The 18219-nt window shown below is 46.6% G+C and overlaps 1 protein-coding gene across 1 annotated transcript in view; it reads left to right on the top strand.

The window, feature by feature from the left end:
- LOC310857256 (DNA topoisomerase I, mitochondrial) overlaps positions 1 to 18219 on the top strand; it is a gene marked incomplete at both ends in the record, with an annotated part of 64467 nt that overhangs the window by 31064 nt on the left and 15184 nt on the right. The window contains one exon of the mRNA XM_083762866.1: positions 4666 to 4734. Within this exon, the coding sequence (XP_083618992.1) occupies positions 4666 to 4734 (69 nt within the window). The remainder of the gene's footprint in view (positions 1 to 4665; positions 4735 to 18219) is intronic.

Here is an 18219-nt window from a genome sequence, read left to right on the forward strand (position 1 = left end):
TTCACACTACACTTTAATGTAGGCGTTACCAAAGAAATGAAAGTAATTTAAGTTTTCCACCAACTGTTTGGCAGGTGATACCATAATTGATAAATGCCAGCAGGCACAATATTGGACATGTCAGTCAACGTTCTAATAAAAAAGCTCATTTCTGCAAGACTCAATACGTCTTGCAGAAATGAGCTTTTTTTGTTGTTGTTTTTTTGACACCTTTTTTCCCGTTGTCTGCCGTCACCGTACAGGACAGCTGTCAAGAGTGTGTGTGTGTGTGTGTGTGTGTGTGTGTGTGTGTGTGTGTGTGTGTGTGTGTGTGTGTGTGTGTGTGTGTGTGTGTGTGTGTGTGTGTGTGTGTGTGTGTGTGTGTGTGTGTGTGTGTGTGTGTGTGTGTGTGTGTGTGTGTGTGTGTGTGTGTGTGTGTGTGTGTGTGTGTGTGTGTGTTTTGAGACTTCGCTGTTGTGAGGACCGTTGTCCTGGACCGCACGATATAAACTATTGTTTTATACTCTTACAATTAGCGATGCACCGAAAGGGAATTTATTGGCCGAAACCCAATATATATATTTTTTTTCCTACCATTGCTGTCATGGCCGTACCTTAAAGCTACCTGCTTTATGGCAAAACTTAAATTAAACAATAATCACTATTATGGGTCCATGAAACATTTATTCAGCTATTTTTAATACATTAATTACATACACTATTCTTTGATATATTTTCTGCCTATTCTGGCCGAAACCGAAATGGGCCGAAAATGCATTTTTTTTGCCATTTTCTGCTGAATATTTCCTGCGGACAAATATTCGGTGCATCATTACAATGTTATTATAAGAGTTAGGTTTTCAATTGGTAGAGGATTCAGGTTATTAATTAGTTATTTTTACATGCATTAGTACTTTGTACTAATTGTTTAGAGGTTAGCTTAATTAAGGGGTTAGGATTGGATTAATGCCTGATTTATAATTTCGTGCAACGACACAAACCTACAAGCTCACAATGCGTCGCAACAAGGACGTGTTGTAAGCTTCTCCCTTGGCAATGTTTGGCTTTATCGATTTACATTTCTTTAATTAAAAGTGTGAAAATGTTACTGCTAAAACTTATTCTGTCATTAAACCATTTTGGGTGGGAACCCCTTTTGGTGTTATAGCATCATGTCATGCTTTAGCTATTGAAAAATAGCAGATCTACAAGCTCATAGCGCGCCACCGAGTGGCGTGCTATGAGCTTGTAGATCTGCTATTTTTGAAAAATCAAAGAACGACTGACATAGAAACATAGCTTTTTCAGAAAACTGTCAGGATGTAGAAGACATTTTTTAGAATCTGATCTCGGGTCAAAATGGGTTAAATATGCATATTGTTTCCCCCCCAAAAAAAACACTTATGCAAAGTAATTTTTTCCTCAGATTGCATTCAGACTGCATTCATATAAATTCACTATCCTAAAATGTTGAAGTCCTCACAAGTATAGTGACGCAACCGTGTATGTGGGTGCTTAACCCATTCTGGACGGAAACCCCTTTTGGTGTCATATAAGCATTATGTTACACTTTAGCTATTGAAAAATAGCAGATCTGCAAGCTCATAGCGCGGCACTTGGTGCCGCGCTATGAGCTTGTAGGTCTGCTATTTTATTTTATCGTGAAAATGTTGGGCGCAAATCATTGAATATATATTCTTTCAGAGCGAACGTTTTCAACTCAAATCTTTGCTTCTGGAGGAGGTCCCTGGAACTACATATTTTCAGATGGGGGTCGGCGGCCAATTACATATAATTGTTGGGGTCCTGGACATGAAATATTGAACACCACTGACATGAACAGAGGTTTTTCAGTCAGGATTTAGAACATATATATATATATATATATATATATATATTTCAACGTCTGGTCTAAACGGGTTATTGCGGCGCACAGACAGCGCTCTCAACACCTCTAGGTCCGTACAAACCCTCCGTCAGGTGTTGGCATTTCTATCTTCATCCCAAACAGACAAACTGTTTTGGCTCGCTAGCAGAAGGTGTAATTATTCAAATGAAGTGTCGCACACACTCACTGAAATTAATTACTCAACGTTGCATATTTTAGCATTTTAAATTCCCTGGGAAATTGGGGGAGCGGTTGCTGCTAAAATGTCACTCGTATTAAAAATGAACTAGCGACGGGTGGGGGGGCAGTTGATTTACTGTATATTTATATATTTGTTTCCCATTTAACCCATTCTGAACGGGAACCCATTTTGGTGTTAGCTATTGAAAAATAGCAGATCTACAAGCTCATAGCGCGCCACCAAGTGGCGCGCTACGAGCTTGTAGCTCTGCTATTTTTTGAAAAATCGAAGAACGACTGACATTTTTTTTAAAATCTGATCTCAGGTCAGAATGGGTTAATCAGACCAGTGTGTGTGTCCAGTGGAAACCTCGTATGAATCTGATCTCAGGTCAGAATGGGTTAAAGCAACTTTGAGTACTTGAGGAAAAGTGTTCCTCGAACGTATTGTCGTCATTAGAAAATAATAACTCATACGGTATATACGTTGGCTTTGGAAAATAGCCCGATCTACACAAGGTCACGATCCGTCAAACGAGACCGATTTGAATGCCGTTCTGGAATGCCCGGGCGGCATTATGTGTGCTTCTCAATATGTCATGAGTGCCTTCACTGCCTTAACAATCATGTCTGAAACGCTGAGGAATACTTTGGTTTACGATATAGAGCGGGGTCCGTCCGACCGTTAAACGATTCTGGGCGGGATGTGCCGGGAACCCCTTTTGGTGTTAGCATTATGTTATGCTTTAGCTATTCAGAAATAGCAGATCTACAAGCTCATAGCGCGCCACCGAGTGGCGCGCTACGAGCTTGTAGGTCTGCTATTTTTTGTTTTAATCGAAGAACGACTGACATTGAAACATAGCTTTTTCAGAAAACTGTCAGGATGTAGAAGACATTTTTAGAATCTGATCTCAGGTCAGAATGGGTTAAACTGTATCTAGGATGCTCTCTCTCTCTCTGCGTTTTGTTGAGGAGTATTTTGTGGGAACGCCGCGCTGAGCGCTCAATCGGAACACCGTTTGGAACGCTGAATGACTATATCAAATGTCCCCGTAGTGAGGACATCTGCTTGTGTATAAGCCGTTTAGGTCCGACGTCGAAATTTGAAGAAAAAAAAAAAAGTCTTCTATGACAGTTTTCTGAAAAACCTTATGTTTCTGTATCAGTGGTGCTCAATATTTCATTTCAAGGACCCCCAAAAAGTATATGTAATATGCCTCTGCCCCCCCCCCCCCCCATCTGAAAACATGTTGTTCCAGGGACCCCCCAGAAGCAAAGATTTGAGTTAAAATGATCACTCTGTAATAATATATATATTCAATGATTTGAGGCACATTTTCACGATTTCTTTTTCAAAAATAGCAGACCTATACAAGCTCATGCCACGCTATGAGCTTGTAGATCTGCTATTTTTTCAATAGCTAAAGCATAACGTATACTGCTTTAAAAACACCAACAGGGTTTTCCCCGCCCAGAATGGGATAAACAGCTTGTGATGCGTACACACAGAGACCGCAGGGGGTTCGTTTTCATTTCTTAATTTTGACATGTGTGTGCCGTCTACGCACACACACAGAGACGCAGCGCACACATACACACGTCTATTTAACCCATTCTGACCTGAGATCAGATTCATACGAGGTTTCCGCCGGACAAACACTGGGTCTGATGAACCCATTCTGACCTGAGATCAGATTCTAAAAATGTCAGTCGCTCTTCGATTTAAAAAAAATAGCAGACCTACAAGCTCGTATCGCGCCACTCGGTGGCGCGATATGAGCTTGTAGATCTGCTATTTTTAAATAGCTAAAGCATAACATGATGCTGACACCAAAATGGGTGCCCGGTTTCAGATGGGGGTCGGAGGCCAATTACAGATCATTTTTGTGGTCCTTGACATGAAATATTGAGTGATATAAGCCTAGAAACATATGTATTAAAAAAAAAAAAAAAAAAAAAAAATCAGGCCTAAATGGGTTAAATAAGTTTGAGCCAAGTTCACTTTAAACTTGCCTCTCTCCACGGCTTGCCAAACTGGAAGATTTGCATTTTTCGCTCCTTAAAATGCTGCATTTTGTTTGGCTCGGGGAAAGCGTCTCTGATGCAAATATGTGTATGCGTTGTCAGTCTGGATTTTGAAAGCATCTGTTAACACTAATTACTGTTTGCATAATTTATAGCTAGTTTATTTGGCAAGGAGGGGAGACGCTGTGAATCCTAAAGAGTTATTGGAAATGTCATCTGTAATTGTGGTTATCTTTAGAGCCTGACCGATGGGGCTGGGCAATTAACCGCACAACCCATATTTAAAACCAATAACTTATAACGTTTTTTCTTATCCCATGATCCCACTAACCCAGTATCAATTATCTAATGTAATCCTGGGCGCTACACTTCCTCTGCCAACCTAGGGGGGGGCAGTGGACTGACCTCATGCTTTCTTCTATGCATGAGGAGTCCAAGCTGCTCCTTTCCTGTTGCCATTTCCAGCATAATTCTGTCCTGTGGATGATAGAAGTTATTTACAGGGATGCCCTGAGGGTAAAGAAGGCTTTAGAACGGCTGATGTCTCTCAATGTCCTCTAGTTCTAATGTCTCTTCATGTCCTCCAACAGGTCTTCAAGAGCGTGAAGTTATTCATGGAGAACAAAGAGCCTGGAGACGACCTGTTTGACCGTCTGACCGTGAGTCTGTCTGTCTTTCTGTCTGTCTGTCTGTCTGTCTGTCTGTCTGTCTGTCTGTCTGTCTGTCTGTCTGTCTGACTGACTGACTGACCTGTTTGAAATGGACTTTTATTCATTTTTGTTAAGTTTACAATTATGTTAAGCTTGGGATTTGGTGTAGGATCAGTTTTGAATCAGATACATGATTGGACATTTAGAGGTGAAGGTTTATGGTTAATTCCTGATTCATTATGATGTGTGTGTGCTATTGTGTATACAAAATCGCACCCGTGATTTAGCTCTCCCTCTCTCTCACATACGCGCATACGGACATTGCTGGTTGTAGGAGTGGTTTGCACCACTCAAAAAGGGGGATGAGAGCGTCGTGTGGTAGAGATGGAGAGAGTAGGGGCAGAGCACTGTGTTAGAGATGGAGAGAGTAGGGGCAGAACACTGTGGTAGAGATGGAGAGAGTAGGGGGCAGAACACTGTGTTAGAGATGGAGAGAGTAGGGGCAGAACACTGTGGTAGAGATGGAGAGAGTAGGGGGCAGAACACTGTGGTAGAGATGGAGAGAGTAGGGGCAGAGCACTGTGGTAGAGATGTAGAGAGTAGGGGCAGAGCACTGTGGTAGAGATGGAGAGAGTAGGGGCAGAGCACTGTGGTAGAGATGGAGAGAGTAGGGGCAGAGCACTGTGGTAGAGATGGAGAGAGTAGGGGCAGAGCACTGTGGTAGAGATGGAGAGAGTAGGGGCAGAACACTGTGGTAGAGATGGAGAGAGTAGGGGCAGAACACTGTGGTAGAGATGGAGAGAGTAGGGGCAGAGCACTGTGGTAGAGATGGAGAGAGTAGGGGCAGAGCACTGTGGTAGAGATGGAGAGAGTAGGGGCAGAACACTGTGGTAGAGATGGAGAGAGTAGGGGCAGAGCACTGTGGTAGAGATGGAGAGAGTAGGGGCAGAGCACTGTGGTAGAGATGGAGAGAGTAGGGGCAGAGCACTGTGGTAGAGATGGAGAGAGTAGGGGCAGAACACTGTGGTAGAGATGGAGAGAGTAGGGGCAGAACACTGTGGTAGAGATGGAGAGAGTAGGGGCAGAGCACTGTGGTAGAGATGGAGAGAGTAGGGGGCAGAGCACTGTGGTAGAGATGGAGAGAGTAGGGGCAGAACACTGTGGTAGAGATGGAGAGAGTAGGGGCAGAGCACTGTGGTAGAGATGGAGAGAGTAGGGGCAGAGCACTGTGGTAGAGATGGAGAGAGTAGGGGGCAGAGCACTGTGGTAGAGATGGAGAGAGTAGGGGCAGAGCACTGTGGTATAGATGGAGAGAGTAGGGGCAGAGCACTGTGGTAGAGATGGAGAGAGTAGGGGCAGAGCACTGTGGTAGAGATGGAGAGAGTAGGGGGCAGAGCACTGTGGTAGAGATGGAGAGAGTAGGGGCAGAGCACTGTGGTAGAGATGGAGAGAGTAGGGGCAGAGCACTGTGGTAGAGATGTAGAGAGTAGGGGCAGAACACTGTGGTAGAGATGGAGAGAGTAGGGGCAGAACACTGTGGTAGAGATGGAGAGAGTAGGGGCAGAGCACTGTGGTAGAGATGGAGAGAGTAGGGGGCAGAGCACTGTGGTAGAGATGGAGAGAGTAGGGGCAGAGCACTGTGGTAGAGATGGAGAGAGTAGGGGCAGAGCACTGTGGTAGAGATGGAGAGAGTAGGGGCAGAACACTGTGGTAGAGATGGAGAGAGTAGGGGCAGAGCACTGTGGTAGAGATGGTAGAGAGTAGGGGCAGAGCACTGTGGTAGAGATGGAGAGAGTAGGGGCAGAGCACTGTGGTAGAGATGGAGAGAGTAGGGGCAGAACACTGTGGTAGAGATGGAGAGAGTAGGGGGCAGAGCACTGTGGTAGAGATGGAGAGAGTAGGGGCAGAGCACTGTGGTAGAGATGGAGAGAGTAGGGGCAGAGCACTGTGGTAGAGATGGAGAGAGTAGGGGCAGAACACTGTGGTAGAGATGGAGAGAGTAGGGGCAGAGCACTGTGGTAGAGATGGTAGAGAGTAGGGGCAGAGCACTGTGGTAGAGATGGAGAGAGTAGGGGCAGAGCACTGTGGTAGAGATGGAGAGAGTAGGGGCAGAGCACTGTGGTAGAGATGGAGAGAGTAGGGGCAGAGCACTGTGGTAGAGATGAGATGGAGAGAGTAGGGGCAGAGCACTGTGGTAGAGATGGAGAGAGTAGGGGCAGAGCACTGTGGTAGAGATGGAGAGAGTAGGGGCAGAGCACTGTGGTAGAGATGGAGAGAGTAGGGGCAGAGCACTGTGGTAGAGATGGAGAGAGTAGGGGCAGAGCACTGTGGTAGAGATGGAGAGAGTAGGGGCAGAACACTGTGGTAGAGATGGTAGAGAGTAGGGGCAGAGCACTGTGGTAGAGATGGAGAGAGTAGGGGCAGAGCACTGTGGTAGAGATGGAGAGAGTAGGGGCAGAGCACTGTGGTAGAGATGGAGAGAGTAGGGGCAGAGCACTGTGGTAGAGATGGAGAGAGTAGGGGCAGAGCACTGTGGTAGAGATGGAGAGAGTAGGGGGCAGAGCACTGTGGTAGAGATGGAGAGAGTACGGGCAGAGCACTGTGGTAGAGATGTAGAGAGTAGGGGGCAGAGCACTGTGGTAGAGATGGAGAGAGTAGGGGCAGAGCACTGGTAGAGATGGAGAGAGTAGGGGGCAGAGCACTGTGGTAGAGATGGAGAGAGTAGGGGCAGAGCACTGTGGTAGAGATGGAGAGAGTAGGGGCAGAGCACTGTGGTAGAGATGGAGAGAGTAGGGGCAGAGCACTGTGGTAGAGATGGAGAGAGTAGGGGCAGAGCACTGTGGTAGAGATGGAGAGAGTAGGGGCAGAGCACTGTGGTAGAGATGTAGAGAGTAGGGGCAGAACACTGTGGTAGAGATGTAGAGAGTAGGGGGCAGAGCACTGTGGTAGAGATGGAGAGAGTAGGGGCAGAGCACTGTGGTAGAGATGGAGAGAGTAGGGGCAGAGCACTGTGGTAGAGATGGAGAGAGTAGGGGCAGAGCACTGTGGTAGAGATGGAGAGAGTAGGGGCAGAGCACTGTGGTAGAGATGGAGAGAGTAGGGGCAGAGCACTGTGGTAGAGATGGAGAGAGTAGGGGCAGAGCACTGTGGTAGAGATGTAGAGAGTAGGGGCAGAACACTGTGGTAGAGATGGAGAGAGTAGGGGCAGAGCACTGTGGTAGAGATGGAGAGAGTAGGGGCAGAGCACTGTGGTAGAGATGGAGAGAGTAGGGGCAGAGCACTGTGGTAGAGATGGAGAGAGTAGGGGCAGAGCACTGTGGTAGAGATGGTAGAGAGTAGGGGGCAGAGCACTGTGGTAGAGATGGAGAGAGTAGGGGGCAGAACACTGTGGTAGAGATGGAGAGAGTAGGGGCAGAGCACTGTGGTAGAGATGGAGAGAGTAGGGGCAGAACACTGTGGTAGAGATGGAGAGAGTAGGGGGCAGAACACTGTGGTAGAGATGGAGAGAGTAGGGGGCAGAACACTGTGGTAGAGATGGAGAGAGTAGGGGCAGAACACTGTGGTAGAGATGGAGAGAGTAGGGGCAGAACACTGGTAGAGATGGAGAGAGTAGGGGCAGAGCACTGTGGTAGAGATGGAGAGAGTAGGGGCAGAGCACTGTGGTAGAGATGGAGAGAGTAGGGGCAGAGCACTGTGGTAGAGATGGAGAGAGTAGGGGCAGAGCACTGTGGTAGAGATGGAGATGGAGAGAGTAGGGGCAGAACACTGTGGTAGAGATGGAGAGAGTAGGGGCAGAACACTGGTAGAGATGGAGATGGAGAGAGTAGGGGCAGAACACTGTGGTAGAGATGGAGAGAGTAGGGGCAGAGCACTGTGGTAGAGATGGAGAGAGTAGGGGCAGAGCACTGTGGGAGAGATGGAGAGAGTAGGGGCAGAGCACTGTGGTAGAGATGGAGCGTCTGACTGAGGCAGGTGACAGCCTCTCTCTGTCAGAGGGGCGACGGCGCTGGTGGGAGGTGGGCTGGTTAATGTGCTGCCATGGGCAGGCTGTGAGCAGTGTTGTTTTCGTCGACTACCTTTTTCCACTGACAAAAAAACGAATGGAAACTAAATGAAAACTAAGCTACGATGACTAAAACTAAGACTAAATATACTGACAATTTCGTCGACAAATAAAAACTAGACTAAAATGTTAGGAAGGGACTAGTGGACAAGCGATCCACTATAAGTCATTTTACTCTTGGTTGCATGCTGAAAATAGCCAATCTACAAGCTCACAACGCGTCGCATTGTGAGCTTGTAGATCGGCTATTTTCAGCAAGTGTAAAAACACTCATTACGACGGCTTCAAGGCCCACCAAAACACATTTTAGTCGACTAAATCACCTGTATATTTAGTCGACTAAAATCTTATGACATTTAGTCGACTAAAACTAGACTAACACTGAGACATTTCCAGGTGACTAAAATGTGACTAAAACTAAATGAAGTTTCAGTCCAAAGACTATGACTAAACTAAAATAGAAATTTGCTGCCAAAAACAACACTGGCTGTGAGTGACGGGCCCTGAAAGGCCAGTCCACAGGGAGGGGAGAGGAGGAGGAGGAGGAGGAGGAGGAGGAGGAGGAGGAGGGGAGGGGAGGGGAGAGGAGGGGAGAGGAGGAGGAGGAGGAGGAGGAGGAGGAGGAGGAGGAGGAGGAGGAGGAGGAGAGGGGAGGGGAGGGGAGGGGAGGAGGAGGAGGAGGAGGAGGAGGAGGAGGCTGTAGGAGGGGAGATAAGTGGCCCTGATGCTTCAGGCCGGGGGAAAAGGTTACGCGACATGACGGAGGAATGCCGCCGGGTGTGGGAGAAAAAAAAAAGGTTTTTGTTTCTTGTTTTCTTTCTTTCTTTCTTTCTTTGGTTGTCTTTTATTTATTTATTTTAGCGACAACCTCGCCAGGGGGTTTTATGGCCGGGCAAAGATGGAAAAGTACAATAGAGACCTAGTGAAATGAAGAATGTCCTTCACACTGTGGCCATCGTATGGGCATACCTAACAATGGGAACATCTGTGTGTATCTTTATATACGCACACTGTGCATTTTGGCTCGGTACAAGAGTATTTTCTTTTTAAAGGTTTTATGACATTCATTTTAATTTATTTTTCTTTTTTCTTTTAGGTTTTATGACCTCAATTACACCCAAAAAACCTGAACTTTGAACATTCAGTGGATTTTCTTTGGGGTTTTTTGGGCCTTTTGAGCTACAATGAAAACAGGCAACACAGTGAAACAGTGACATCTGCTGGCAAATCCCATTGACATATATGGGATTTGCAGTAAGTGCCGGCAAATCAGAGCACCTGTTTGAGCCAGAAAACCCCAAAAAGTTCATGTTTTTTGGGTGCAATTGATAGAAAACCTAAAAAAAAACAAGAACAATTCCAAAACCTTTTTTTTAATGTCACAATCCCTTTAACACGATCAGTGCCGGAAGTTCTTCAAAATAAGAGCTCTGGGGGTGCCAGAGTTGTCTGGTCGCTTTTACTCTGAAACCCACGACCCGGAAACGATCCACTAAAAAAATAAGTTTACTTTACATTGCTAGCTTACATTGCAATCGATTTAATTTATACGATATATGATCCAAAAAAACGTTCATATTCTGCGGGAGAGAGACGGATGAGGAGCAGAAATGAAGCGCCAGCATATCGATCCGTTCATCACCACGGAGAGCGCCCTGGATTAGGAGATACGAGTCATTCTTTCTGCCGCGCTAACAGCTAAAGGCTCATACATAGTCTGGATTTACGGTGGTGGGGTGACTACCGAACTACAGCATGACGTCACTGAGCCGCGGTGAAGAGCAAACCACCGCTCCAGCCCTTCTCTCTGTTTTTACTCACCACCGCTCAACGTTATTTCAGCTCCGGTGGTCAGCTCACCACCGGAGCGGTGTTCATCTCACCACCGAAAATCCAGACTATGAATGGGCCTTAAGTCAACGGTAAGCTAATTGTAGTGCAGAGCGTAGCATACGGTAGCTGAAAGGCGAACTGACCAAAAAAAAAGGAAACATTTCTGAATATTCTTATCTCGCCCGGTATCATTGAGGATGTGGCAACGTCCTACTGTACGGAATCGGTTAACCCATTCTGAACGGGAACCCATTTTGGGGTCAGCATCATGTTATGCTTTAGCTATTGAAAAATAGCAGATCTACAAGCTCATAGCGCGCCACCGAGTGGCGCGCTACGAGCTTGTAGGTCTGCTATTTTTGAAAAATCAAAGAGCGACTGACATTTTTAGAATCTGATCTCAGGTCAGAATGGATTAATCAGACCAGTGTGTGTCCAGTGGAAACCTCGTACCACTTACCCTAACCCCTTACATAGCATTTCTGTTGGCTTAGATAGCATTTGACACAGACTTATAGCATGTTATGTAGACAGCACTATAATTGTATTGTATATAGTCATAGCACGCCATAGTACATATGTATAGCATAGTAGTGAATATGTATAGTTTATTATGTATAGTGTATGTATAGTTTCATCATATAGATATTCCACTGTTACCTTCTTATCTTACGCATGTTTCATGATAAATGCTTTTATGTGATGTATTCCCATGCTTTTGTTCTTGCCTAAATGTAAGTCGCTCTGGATTAAGAGCGTCTGCTAAATGCCTAAATTGTAAATTGTAAATTGTAATCTGATCTCAGGTCAGAATCGGTTAATCATGCAACGTTTGGGTCCCTCCGGGCCTTCTTCAGGCATGATGAAACAGATAATACTGTACCGAGCAGATACAGTGTGTGGGTGTATTCTGTTCCTTTCATTGATGTCCACTGGCCTACGCACCTGTGCAGGCGTACGCCTGATTTCTAGGAAGTTCTTTTTTCTACAGTGTATTTTTATATCAAAAGTCCAATTTTAATTACTTCCTTTGAAGGAAAGCGTGCTGCAGGATGATGACTTGTCGAGTCCTGCATGAATACAAATGAAGCTTGATTTCATGCACGTCTCGGTTTATTCCCATTACTACACATCTGTCGGAACACAGCTGCTTCTGATTACAGGACGTCTCCGTTTTTAATCTCATTCCAGATGACATCCAGACAGGGAATTATAATCTCATTCAAGATGACATCCATACTCATTTTAAACGTATTCAGCACGCTGAAACATGTATAGGTTTGGATTAATAATGCAAAATGCAAAAACAGCCTATCTACAAGCTCACAAGTTCAACATGGCAGGGTGATGTGGGGGTGTTGGATGGAGAGGGTGAGGACAGGGTGATGTGGGGGTGTTGGATGGAGAGGGTGATGTGATGTGTGGGTGTTGGATGGAGAGGGTGATGTGATGTGGGGGTGTTGGATGGAGAGGGTGAGGACAGGGTGATGTGGGGGTGTTGGATGGACAGGGTGATGTGATGTGGGGGTGTTGGATGGAGAGGGTGATGTGATGTGGGGTGTTGGATGGAGAGGGTGATGTGATGTGGGGGTGTTGGATGGACAGGGTGATGTGATGTGGGGGTGTTGGATGGACAGGGTGATGTGATGTGGGGGTGTTGGATGGACAGGGTGAGGTGATGTGGGGGTGTTGGATGGAGAGGGTGATGTGATGTGGGGGTGTTGGATGGACAGGGTGAGGTGATGTGGGGGTGTTGGATGGAGAGGGTGATGTGATGTGGGGGTGTTGGATGGACAGGGTGATGTGATGTGGGGGTGTTGGATGGACAGGGTGAGGTGATGTGGGGGTGTTGGATGGAGAGGGTGATGTGATGTGGGGGTGTATGATGGACAGGGTGATGTGATGTGGGGGTGTTGGATGGACAGAGTGATGTGATGTGTGGGTGTTGGATGGAGAGGGTGATGTGATGTGGGGGTGTTGGATGGAGAGGGTGATGTGATGTGGGGGTGTTGGATGGACAGGGTGATGTGATGTGGGGGTGTTGGATGGACAGAGTGATGTGATGTGGGGGTGTTGGATGGACAGGGTGATGTGATGTGTGGGTGTTGGATGGAGAGGGTGATGTGATGTGTGGGTGTTGGATGGAGAGGGTGATGTGATGTGTGGGTGTTGGATGGAGAGGGTGATGTGATGTGGGGGTGTTGGATGGACAGAGTGATGTGATGTGGGGGTGTTGGATGGACAGGGTGAGGTGATGTGGGGTGTTGGATGGAGAGGGTGATGTGATGTGGGGTGTTGGATGGAGAGGATGAGGTGATGTGGGGTGTTGGATGGAGAGGGTGATGTGATGTGGGGTGTTGGATGGAGAGGGTGAGGTGATGTGGGGTGTTGGATGGAGAGGGTGATGTGATGTGGGGGTGTTGGATGGACAGGGTGATGTGATGTGTGGGTGTTGGATGGACAGGGTGATGTGATGTGGGGGTGTTGGATGGACAGAGTGATGTGATGTGGGGGTGTTGGATGGACAGGGTGAGGTGATGTGGGGTGTTGGATGGAGAGGGTGAGGTGATGTGGGGGTGTTGGATGGAGAGGGTGATGTGATGTGGGGTGTTGGATGGAGAGGATGAGGTGATGTGGGGTGTTGGATGGAGAGGATGAGGTGATGTGGGGGTGTTGGATGGACAGGGTGATGTGATGTGGGGGTGTTGGATGGACAGGGTGATGTGATGTGGGGGTGTTGGATGGAGAGGGTGATGTGATGTGGGGGTGTTGGATGGACAGGGTGATGTGATGTGGGGGTGTTGGATGGAGAGGGTGATGTGATGTGGGGGTGTTGGATGGACAGGGTGATGTGATGTGGGGGTGTTGGATGGAGAGGGTGATGTGATGTGGGGGTGTTGGATGGAGAGGGTGATGTGATGTGGGGGTGTTGGATGGAGAGGGTGATGTGGGGGTGTTGGATGGAGAGGGTGATGTGATGTGGGGGTGTTGGATGGACAGGGTGATGTGATGTGGGGGTGTTGGATGGAGAGGGTGATGTGATGTGGGGGTGTTGGATGGAGAGGGTGATGTGATGTGTGGGTGTTGGATGGAGAGGGTGATGTGATGTGTGGGTGTTGGATGGAGAGGGTGATGTGATGTGGGGGTGTTGGATGGACAGAGTGATGTGATGTGGGGGTGTTGGATGGACAGGGTGAGGTGATGTGGGGTGTTGGATGGAGAGGGTGAGGTGATGTGGGGGTGTTGGATGGAGAGGGTGAGGTGATGTGGGGTGTTGGATGGAGAGGGTGATGTGATGTGGGGTGTTGGATGGAGAGGATGAGGTGATGTGGGGTGTTGGATGGAGAGGATGAGGTGATGTGGGGGTGTTGGATGGACAGGGTGATGTGATGTGGGGGTGTTGGATGGACAGGGTGATGTGATGTGGGGGTGTTGGATGGAGAGGGTGATGTGATGTGGGGGTGTTGGATGGACAGGGTGATGTGATGTGGGGGTGTTGGATGGAGAGGGTGATGTGATGTGGGGGTGTTGGATGGAGAGGGTGATGTGATGTGGGGGTGTTGGATGGACAGGGTGATGTGATGTGGGGGTGTTGGATGGAGAGGGTGATGTGATGTGGGGGTGTTGGATGGAGAGGGTGATGTGATGTGGGGGTGTTGGATGGAGAGGGTGATGTGGGGGTGTTGGATGGAGAGGGTGATGTGATGTGGGGGTGTTGGATGGACAGGGTGATGTGATGTGGGGGTGTTGGATGGAGAGGGTGATGTGATGTGGGGGTGTTGGATGGAGAGGGTGATGTGATGTGGGGGTGTTGGATGGACAGAGTGAGGTGATGTGGGGGTGTTGGATGGAGAGGGTGATGTGATGTGGGGTGTTGGATGGAGAGGGTGATGTGATGTGGGGGTGTTGGATGGACAGGGTGATGTGATGTGGGGGTGTTGGATGGAGAGGGTGATGTGATGTGTGGGTGTTGGATGGAGAGGGTGATGTGATGTGGGGGTGTTGGGTGGAGAGGGTGATGTGATGTGGGGGTGTTGGATGGAGAGGGTGATGTGATGTGGGGGTGTTGGGTGGAGAGGGTGATGTGATGTGGGGGTGTTGGATGTAGAGGGTGATGTGATGTGTGGGTGTTGGATGGAGAGGGTGATGTGATGTGGGGGTGTTGGATGGACAGGGTGATGTGATGTGGGGGTGTTGGATGGAGAGGGTGATGTGATGTGTGGGTGTTGGATGGAGAGGGTGATGTGATGTGTGGGTGTTGGATGGAGAGGGTGATGTGATGTGGGGGTGTTGGATGGAGAGGGTGATGTGGGGGTGTTGGATGGAGAGGGTGATGTGGGGGTGTTGGATGGAGAGGGTGAGGTGATGTGGGGGTGTTGGATGGCGAGGGTGATGTGATGTGGGGGTGTTGGATGGAGAGGGTGATGTGATGTGGGGGTGTTGGATGGCGAGGGTGATGTGATGTGTGGATGTTGGATGGAGAGGGTGATGTGATGTGTGGGTGTTGGATGGAGAGGGTGATGTGATGTGGGGGTGTTGGATGGAGAGGGTGATGTGATGTGTGGATGTTGGATGGAGAGGGTGATGTGATGTGTGGGTGTTGGATGGAGAGGGTGATGTGATGTGGGGGTGTTGGATGGAGAGGGTGATGTGATGTGGGGGTGTTGGATGGAGAGGGTGATGTGATGTGTGGATGTTGGATGGAGAGGGTGATGTGATGTGTGGGTGTTGGATGGACAGGGTGATGTGATGTGGGGGTGTTGGATGGAGAGGGTGAGGACAGCAGGGTTAAGTGGCTGCCTGGTGAGGTGAGGAGATGGAACAAGCTGTTTGAGAGGGAGGGGGAGAGGTGAGTGTTGCTCTACAGAGAGAGAGAGAGAGAGAGAGAGAGAGAGAGAGAGAGAGAGAGAGAGAGGTTCTGTTAACCATCCTCCGTCTAGACATTCTAATGATCACAAAAAAACATATATTACAATTATTTTACCTACTTTTATTAGGGTAAAGGTCAAGTATTAGGATAAAATACATTAACCTGTGTCCAGACATTTTTTATTTGTGTGAATTTCAGCCTCTGTGGGGGGTATTTATATGCAAATATCATGACCAATGGCATTGAAATGGCATTGCAATGAACATCACTGATGACGTTTAGGTGAAAAAAGAACAGAAAAAAATAATAATAATTTAGTAATTAAATAAAATAAGATTGTTGCTAAAAAGCAACGCTGGGTCTTAGGGGGCTAAGACTAAATGAAAACTATTCAAGAGACTAATGACTAAAACTAAAATTTAAAATGTACTGCCAAAAAACAACACTGGAACAAAGAAGGCATCAAACTTCTTGTCTGTTTGGTTAGCTTTTGAAGCACTCCGTTGAATCACATAGTTGCGAACGCAGTGATTGCGAACGCAGTGATTGCGAACGCAGTGATTGCGAACGCAGTGAGCACTAACTATGAGAGCCTGGTCTGTCTGTCTGTGTGTGTGTGTGTGTCTGTGTGTGTGTGTCTGTCTGTCCCGCTGTGACACCACCCGCCCGCCACCAGAGGGCACAGCTGTATCACACAAAACGCACGCACGCACGCACTCACACACACACACACACACACACACACACACACACACACACACACACACACACACACACACACACACACACACACACAACTTAACTTAAAAAAAAACGTAACTTAAAAAAACTTAACTTAAAAAAAACTTTAAAAACACTTAACTTCAAAAAACTTAACTTAAAAATAAAATCTTAAAAACTTAAAAAAAACACAAAAAAACTTAACTTAAAAAAAAAACTTTAAAAACACTTAACTTCAAAAAACTTAACTTCAAAATAAAATCTTAAAAAAACACAAAAAAGAGAACTTTAAAAAGAAAACCTTAAAAAAGTATGTAATTCATTCTAATTGTTGTTATTGCCATTTACGAGCTGCGTTCGCTTCCCGCGTTTGCGCGTCTTACTTGTTCATATTCACAGCGGAGCTGTAGCTGCTCTGTGGATTCAATCACTCTGTTAGTCTGTTCATTACCCTGGTGTCAGCGCTACTGGCACGTCTAGTGGCACTGATGTTTTTCCTAGCAAATTTAGATTTTAGTTTCAGTCATGGTCTCTTCAATAGTTTTCAATTAGTTTCAGTCACATTTTAGTCAGCCGGAATGTTTTAGTGTTGGTCTAGTTTTAGTCGACTAAATATACAGTTGATTTAGTCGACTAAAATGTAGTCGACTAAAATGTAGTTTGGTGGGTGTCGATGCAATCGTAATGACTGTTTTCAGCATGCAACCAAGTGCAAAATGACTTATACTGGATCTCTTGTCCACTAGTCCCTTCCTAACATTTTAGTCTAGTTTTTATTTGTTGCCGAAATTGTCAATATATTCAGTCATAGATTTTTAGTCGAAGAATGCAGGCAATTTTTTTTTCTTTTTTTTGCGTGATCCGATGGTGCCCCCCCCCACGTCGCTATTTTGAAAGAATGAAAGGGCACATAATGTGTTAACCCATTCTGAACGGGCACCCATTTTGGTTTCAGCATCATGTTATGCTTTATCTATTGAAAAATAGCAGATCTACAAGCTCATATCGCGCCACCGAGTGGCGCAATACGAGCTTGTAGGTCTGCTATTTTTTGAAAAATCGAAGAACGACTGACATTTTTAGAATCTGATCTCAGGTCAGAATGGGTTAATCAGACCAGTGTATGTCCATGTGGAAACCTCGTATGAATCTGATCTCAGGTCAGAATGGGTTAATCAGACCAGTGTATGTCCATGTGGAAACCTCGTATGAATCTGATCTCAGGTCAGAATGGGTTAATCAGACCAGTGTATGTCCATGTGGAAACCTCGTATGAATCTGATCTCAGGTCAGAATGTGTTAACAGACTCTTGTTTGAGGAACTTCAATGCCTTGACATTCTGTGTTGAATGACCTTCAGGCACTTCTTTGCATCATTGCCGCCCCGGAGCTATGGTAGAAAAATACTGATTTATTTATGTAGTCACAATACCACAGTGCAGAAAGGAGTGTTTTGAGTCCTGCATAATGCATATAGTTTTTACTTAAACTTGAGTGAAACTACTAAAGTATTGCCGTCAAAATATAGTTTCAATGCTAAAGTACTAAAACAACTTTTTATTGAAAAGCATATCTAGAAGAACATTGTTAGCTTAATTGCATCATCATTGTCAGCAACTCAAATCGGCAAGCAGATTAAGAGAGTTTTGCCAGGAAACCTATAGTGTAGCATCCTTATATATAGCGTGGTGATGGTAAATAACCCATCAGAGGTTGTGATGTGTCTCTTCTGCAGACGGGTCTGGCCCAAAGCACTGCTGGGTGGGCGTTTTACAGAAAACCAAAAAAAAAAAAAGTGAGATTGATTGTTCCACTTTCTTCCGGTTTGTGCTAAACGCCCACACGGCGCTTTGGGACCAGTTCAGACCGGTCTGCTGAAGACATGATAAGCCTGGTTTACCAGGCTAGACATTATAAACCACAGTGAGAAGAGGTTCCAATACTTTTTTTTTTTGGGGGGGGGGAAACGGATGCAACTGCAGGGCACACACTCACAGGAATAGTCCTA

The sequence above is a fragment of the Protomyctophum parallelum genome, assembly GCF_964188405.1.
Source record: "Protomyctophum parallelum genome assembly, chromosome: 4".
Classification (NCBI taxonomy): Eukaryota; Metazoa; Chordata; class Actinopteri; order Myctophiformes; family Myctophidae; genus Protomyctophum; species Protomyctophum parallelum.